Below are 7,768 nucleotides of genomic sequence, written 5' to 3' on the forward strand. Positions count from 1 at the left end.
TCAGCAGTTCCAGGAGAAGGATTAGGGAATGCTCTATTATGAATCATTGTTTTAGCGGTTCAAGGCCAGACTGATGTACCAGTGCTACCTGTTAAAGGCAATACAATCTATTACTTCAGTGCCTTTTCTAGGAATAAACCTGCATGGCAGGAGCGAGAACTTCAGTCTGGTTGTGATGTGCTAGATCTTTATGATTAAAACATCTTTGGACTGTCTCAATATTTCTTAATTGAAAGAGTACCAGTGATCCTATATCAGACCTTGTATTGGTCAGGGGAAAAGGAATTAATTACAAAATCAAAGGTGGTTGTTGGCTAAGTGTGAGTGGTTGTGGTGTAGCTACATATGGTACAGTTACAATCCAGACTGCTAACAGACATGTGGGATGGTTGCATAAGGTCGATTATCACAAAATGGAAAGCAAGTACAAGGGAAATGAATCAAGAGAAAGTAATTTAACAGGAAAAAATATCCAATAACTCAGGCATATGACATTTTTGTGAGAACACTGGGAAAGTACAATCTCATAATTGAGACAGAGAGCTCTAGTGGGTCAAATGATCTAGCCTGACATACAGGAGTTGTGCAAGTAGGTCGCCAGCCTCTCCTCCATACCCAGTAGAGCATATAGAAAAGGGGGATGTTGAAAGTAATCAAAAGCAGAAAATTTTCATAAGTTTCTTGAAGGATACAGAAGGATGGAAAGAACATTTTATGGTTAGCAAACTTGAGAACAAAGGCATGAACAATGTGATGCAACTTTTGAGGGGTTTGTTACGAGGAGTGTGTATAGCAGGAAGAAAAGAATCTTAACAACAGATTGATAGAGGGAGATGGTAGAATTATCAGTAGTGCAAAGAAGTTTGGAATTCAATAAATATTTCTCACTTTATGAGGGATTAAGGCCTTTTTCCCATCTCACATTCACATGAGATGATTTACATTGCTTTTGCCAATAATCTGTTCCCCATTTGCTACCACTCCTGGCTTGAGCAATTGCTCTGGTTGCGGTCTCAAAGAAACTTTGTATTCTGTTATAGGAAATGGATCTCACCAAACTAACTTCCTATTTTTATTTGGGTTTGGATGATTAAGGTAATAACATCGATATAGTGGATTTAGAATTGTATAAAGCATTCAACTTGATACTGCAGTATGTTTTGGCTAAGAAGCTACAAAGCCAGCCATCAAACCAGCCGGACGCACATTGAAGGAATTAAACAGTAGCTAACTGACAGGCCTCAAAAAATCTCATCACCTGATAGAAATGCTTCTGAAAGGGTTTTACAAGAAAGGGTTCTATAAGGATCATTCCTCTTACTGTCTGGTTTACTGTTTAATGATGTCCAAGAAAGAATCTTAAAATGGTTTCTTATGAAATCTGCAGAATCCAGTAAGACATGCAGAACTGAAAATATTAAGCCATAAGTATGTGTGGTTAATCTATAATTATGTGATCTGAAGAACAAGCAAAGACCAGCAGCACAGTGCAAGACTGTTATCTAGAAGATTTTATGCTTCATTAAAAATAAAAACCAACCAAAACCAACCAAACCACGAAACCCCCACAACTATGTATAAAAAGAACAAAGCAGATTAATGCCCTATATTTAGTTTTTAGTATTTTCTCCTCTCTTTGGGGATATGCTAGTTCCAAAGAGACATTTAGATCTCTGACTCCTTGCTGCATCACTTTTCACTAGAAGATATTTCTGCCTTTTTTTGAATCCTATGGTACTGTCTTTCCACCTTGCCTGTAGCTTCCCTTTGGTTACAGCTATTTATTATGGAGTTGTGTTAATAGACTCACCACACCTCGACTGAGGAATGCCTTGTAGTTAGTTACCCAGTCACCTTAAATCACACTTAATTCAAGGTAGGATGAGGTAAAATGCAAACAGAAGTATTAATTAATTTCATCTAAAATAGACAACACAATTAGAAATATCTGGAACAGACATAAGTGAAGAAATGGAAGAAAAAGTTAATCTGATCTACTGACACTGAATGTATCACAAAGATGTATTTTTGATTTGGATTTTTGTTTCCCTTTTTCATTGTCAGGTGACTTGTCCCTCTTCTGACAAAATGGCTCTCAGAATTTTCTTTCCTCCTCTTCTTCAGGTTGCTCTTAAGTGATTTCATCATTGGAGACCTTGCATTACGCACAACTCCGTATTGGGATCTCCCTTCAGAAAACATCTTTAGAAGAAGCATTCAGACTTCACCTTCAGGTAGCTTCTCTGAATCATCATGTTGGCTTGTTGATGGACAGTTTTAGCTCTTACAGCGAGTCTGCACTTTGTAGATTAAAGTCTACTAAAGGGTCCAGACGTGCCATTGTGTGTAAAAATACTGCCTTTGTTTGAATGAGTATTCTAACAGTTTAATATAAACACAAGTAAATTGTTAATACATGTGACTGCAGATTTGTTCGTAATGATGTTTACAGGTCAGAGACAGTGAACAGTCATCCCTCTCAATTTCTCAGGTCATGCCTACACTAAGAGAGATTTAATAATTAGTAATGATGTTAACTGTATGAGTTTGAAGATATGCTGGTAAAGATGCGTGATATGATAATCACCTGTCAGCCCTGAAAGGAAGAGGCCTTCTGTGCAAGTTCATTTTCAGGAATTTAACTAGTACTGCCTCTACTGCCATCTCAGAAAACACAGGAAACCAGTTTCCATTATGGTAGCTGGGGTTTATGTACATCCACACTGCAGGGTAGGGGGGGTGCAAGGGGCACCACAAATAACTTCCAGAGCGGTCCTGTTGTATCTTTGTTTTTAGAAAACAAAACAAAAGTTGCAGTTAGATCCTCAAGAAATCCACACAGTGATGTTTTTATTGCCAGTAGGTTCAGGGAAAAAAAATCAAAAAGCGGAAATGGAAGACAGTGTTGCTTGGCTTTTTTGATGGTGCAGACTTTATGGGACAGAAATAGAATGTCACATTTGCCAGTGGTTGTGGTTTTGCACTTAATTTTGCTGCTTCAAATAAAAAATTATGAACAGCATGCTGATGAAGAGCTTTTTAACGGGGGCAACACAGTAAGATTGCACAGAGGATGTAGGGAGCTCTATCTCCAGTAGGTACAAGGGCACAGAATGAGTAAGCACAGGAGAGGGAATACTTTGAGTGTTGGACTGCATTGGCCTTCTCTCCTTTTGTCTGTGAAAATGGAACATCTTCTTTTCTGTTTTTTCCTCTGCTGCTTCTCTATGCTTCCTGCCATAGTGAGCCATTCTGGGGCTCTTACACTGCAGCAGCAACTGCAGCAAACATATGTACACTGCAATGTCTTTGGGAGAGAGAGAATGGGAAAATTAAGCTATAGTTAGTAGTTAGGATTCTCTGCTGCAGTGTGGAAGGGTTTATCCTGCAGCGAATATTAGTTTATTTGCACAGAGTGGAAAGTTTCAGGGCAAGAGATGGGAAGAATCTCATCCTGAATGCATCTTAGGCTTGCAGATAGGCCTGTTGCAGGTTACAGAAAACTTTGTACTCCAGACTCCAAGAAGTAAGGTTATTTTAAAAAAATACATCTCTATAATCCTAAATGAGACTATTGTTACACGATATGAAGGGATAGATGAGTTTGCTTGGCAGGAACAACAGCTTTAAATGAGAAGGGAGGAGTATTTGCTCATATGCTGTTCATTGTTCTGAGAAAGGGGGGAATTTTGTAATGCTTTGAAATGATCGTATTATTTGTCTGTTTGGTTTGACAGTATAATTATGGTGACTTTTTCGTAGGAGAATTTTTACTTGTTAGCAAAGCCTGGTTTTATAGGGCTTGAAAGGTCTTTCTGCTATTGCAAATTCTGTAAGAGGATACTGTGTTATCTTTGTTATATCAGTCATACAAAATCTAACCTGTATTATCTTTCCTTGTTGACAGAAAGGCAGATTTCTACTTTAAAGATCACTTCATCCTCCTTCCTGTGAAAATAATATGAATCAGAAGGTGTTAGTTTTCCTTCTCCCAAATTTTATTTTTGGGATATTTCTTTTTGGGTTTTTCTATAAGAGACAAAAAAACCTAACAGGTGAGTAAAGTGTTTACCGACAGAAAGACTTAATGTTTTCCAAAACCAGGGACACCTTTCCCAAATGTGTTAGAAAGTAACTATGGAGCCTAAGTTATAAACAATACCATGAAAATATCTAAGGCTCTGTCACTGGGAGAGCTCTATCTCAGCAGTGTATGGGAGGAAGAGCACTACAAAAAACAGTTGACATTAGAAGTGTTAGAATATCCATCTTTCTTAGACCAATATTGCTAACATGTTGGAAGTTTTCATTTTGACATACTTTTTTCACTAAGTAGGATAGTTTGTTGCATGTTTGCCGTAGTGGAGTCTGGTGCCAGTAAACAAAAACTTGATTTTAGCATCATCATTAATTTTTGTATGCAGGGAGATAGATTGAGTGCTATGGTTGTCACAAAGAAAGACCTATATAAGACTATTTCACACTATTGGTTTAAATTTTTTCCTTCCTTGGTTGCAGGTGCTTTTCCTGATCCCACTGAAGATTGGCTGGCAATTCAAAATGATCGCAAAAGCACACTGGCTTCTGTCTGCCTGAAGAACAACCTTCTTAAATTAAGAAGCAAATTGGATTCTCATGTTGCAAACCAGCTCTTTGTGGAGCACAAACATAAATTTATCTACTGTGAGGTGCCCAAGGTAGGCTGCTCCAACTGGAAGAGAACTATTTTTCTTCTCCAAGCAGACTTGAATGCGGAAGCTTCTGAAATTGAGCATGACCACATCCACCAAACCTCACTGATCAAAAAGCTGGTGACTTACCCTCCTTCCATACAAAAGGAGTTTCTGAACAATTACACCAAAGTGATGTTCACCAGACATCCCTTAGAACGGCTGGTTTCAGCTTACAGAGACAAACTTCTGCACTCTGAGCCATTCTACAGTATCACTGTTGCTAATGAGATTAGGGCAATGTTCAGAAAAAACAAAAATTCTTCTGAAAAAGTGAGTTTCCAGGAGTTTGTCAACTTCATTATAGCAAAACCACCAAATACTCTTGACATTCACTGGAAACCAATGTTTCTGCTCTGTGATCCTTGCAACATTCACTATGATATTCTGGGTAAGTATGAAACTCTTGGGTTAGATTCTGAGCATGTTCTGAAGGTCATCGGAGCACCAGGGAGCCTGCACTATCCCAGCTTGAAGAGGTATGGCTCAGAGAAACGAACTAATGGTGATATCACCTTGGAGTATCTCCGACAATTGAACGCAGAACAAATTGAGAAGATAAATAAATTGTATCAAATGGATTTTGTCTTGTTCAACTATACTACGAAATACGAGGATTATTTTTCCCTGAATGACTAATGTAGGTTAAACAAAGAACAGTTTCCTTCGTACAAAATGGGCAGAACTTGTCCTCACAGGTGCTTCATGGGTGGGTTGGTGACTGCTGCCGAGATTTTACTGGTGTTTGGAGACATGCTTTATCATCCTAAGCACTCTTGTAACAAATCCCTGCCATGATCTGTTGTACTGTACAGTACTTTACCTATATGAAATTAGTTTCTTCATGTTGATCATTAATGGCATATCTTTGTTTCACGAAAACTGTTTATAAATTGTAGATGTTGGTCTGTTGGTAAGAGATCAAGATACGGGAAGGATGAAAACTCTAGTATTTCACAGTGAATATTTTAAAACACCATTTTTAATGTAAATTATTTTAATTTTTTATTAGAAAAAGACATACAAAGCAATAAACAACCTGCTTTAGAGTCAGACCACTCTCTGAAAGAGCCTCAGTCATGAATCCTGCAGGAAAGGAACAAATAACTTGAGATGCTTGAAGCTGCATTACACAGAACTTAATGCCTGATTATATTCCCCTCTGGCAGTGCTCTCACCACAGCTCACCAGCTTCATCCCTCAAGCAGTATAGCTAGTAGCAATCCAGCCAGGGTTTCCCTTGTATCTCTTCAAAATTTCCTGATGAGCAGGTCTGGTGTTCATGGTGACTTCGCAAACTCTTTTCAACACCTTTGTGAGAATTATGGTCTGATTTAAGACGGGATGTCTGAAAAATGTATCATTTTTTTAGAGGAGCAGTTAGAGGTACCTTCTAAACTGTACAACCTGGGTGGTGCAGAATCTAAAATCTCAGTGGAAAGGTGACTCTTATCTGTTCTCCAAAAGCACTTATCACCCAGTCAACTGACTGGCCAGTCAGCAAAGGGGGGGACAATGTTTGGGCTTTCCCCATTTGTGCCTGCCTGGAGCCCAGGAGCTGAGCCCTTGGGACTTACCTGAGCATGGCACTTAGGTAGAGGCGGGTAGCCTCAGATAATACATTTTTTCTACTCGTTGCTTTCTCACTTCACAGGATATTGAGTGCAAATAAATTGTAGAATTATGGTGAGGGGAGCAACGAAGCATGTGGGAGAAGCAACTCAAACCATTATCCACTTCTTATATTCCTGGGTGGCTTTGGTTCTAGATCACTGAAGGGTCTATAACTGCTACTATATTAAGTAAAAGGCTTGCCCCATTCATACATTGTATTAGCAGTTGTCAGTCTCTCAGGAGCTAACTTGAAAATCTCTCAAATGCACTTACTTCCTATCAGCTATATCTGCAAATGTGCAAAGGCTGGCAGGCTAGCATTGGATCTGAAGTTGGCTCACAGCTTCTCATTACATAGAAAAGGACAGGGACAAAATAACTTAATCGCATTGCAGCCAGCAATCTGTATAGCCATTGCTGTCAGCAGCGTGGCCAAGGGAGAGGAAAAAGAAGACTGGGAAAAATGGATGCAATGGGATTTGAGTCATGAGGGTTGTGAAGAGAGCTCCCAGGGTAGGGAGTGGGATGCAGGAGTGTTCTACCCCAGAGGGAAGGTGAATTGATATACTGGACATCAGCTGGAGACACTGATGAGACCCATGGTGACAGGAGGAGGCAGAGGAAGAAGCTGTGTGCGTCCCTCCTTGATAGCAGATGGTACACAAAGCCAGGACTACTGCTCAGTCCATCTGGCAGCTCTTGCTTGGCTGACTATTCCATAAATGGGGCAGCTTTGGCACAGGGAGAGATCCAGAGTGAGAAGACCAAGCAAGAACTGAAAACCGTTTTATTTTTTTTTTAAATAGCTTGTGATTTTATGCAGAGTGATTCACGATTCTGGATCTTACTCTCACCACCACCATATTTGGTGTCCCCACAGTCCTACTGTCCCCCAACACTGGTTGCTTGTGCTGCCCTGGCAACCCTGTAGTTCATGTGGATTTTATTTTTTTTACTCTTTTATTGCACTGAGGCAGAGGAAGCTGGAAATGTCTCCCATAAAAGTTAAGGCTATGCAGAGGGATCGTGCCTCTCTCTCACTCTCTCTTTCCTGAATCAGAGCCATCTCCAGCTGTATGTTTCTCCTACATTCTTTGCCAGATCATGCAGAGGAAGAGGGGAATAAGATTTACTTTGTAACTTGCTTCTACATGATAGATCCCACCAGAGCTATAAGCTTCAGCAAAGACACTTCCATTTTCTTGCACCATCAGGCAGCCTAGGAAACTGAAGAAATGATACTGACAGAGTTTGATAGGTCTCTTTGCTATCAGCACTCCAGTGTTAACACTCCCCTCCAGTTTCTTGCTGTTAGATATGAGTGGCTTTCTATTCTTATTTCCTCTTTCACACAGGATCGCATATTCTTCCTACAGCGGTGGCAGAAAATGGATGGCTAATTCATCCCTCACAAGCACTAGTCA

The 7,768-nt window shown here is 39.8% G+C and overlaps 1 protein-coding gene across 1 annotated transcript in view; it reads left to right on the top strand.

Moving 5' to 3' along the window:
• Positions 1 to 5,588, top strand: part of LOC104295878 (carbohydrate sulfotransferase 9-like) — an 11,768-nt gene extending 6,180 nt beyond the window's left edge. The window contains exons 2-4 of the mRNA XM_009895688.1: positions 2,125 to 2,234; positions 3,908 to 4,055; positions 4,519 to 5,588. Of these exons, the coding sequence (XP_009893990.1) occupies positions 3,962 to 4,055; positions 4,519 to 5,369 (945 nt within the window). The 5' untranslated portion in view covers positions 2,125 to 2,234; positions 3,908 to 3,961 and the 3' untranslated portion in view covers positions 5,370 to 5,588. The remainder of the gene's footprint in view (positions 1 to 2,124; positions 2,235 to 3,907; positions 4,056 to 4,518) is intronic.
• Positions 5,589 to 7,768: the final 2,180 nt, after the last annotated feature.

This window comes from Charadrius vociferus, unplaced genomic scaffold (assembly GCF_000708025.1).
Source record: "Charadrius vociferus isolate BGI_N301 unplaced genomic scaffold, ASM70802v2 scaffold111, whole genome shotgun sequence".
Classification (NCBI taxonomy): Eukaryota; Metazoa; Chordata; class Aves; order Charadriiformes; family Charadriidae; genus Charadrius; species Charadrius vociferus.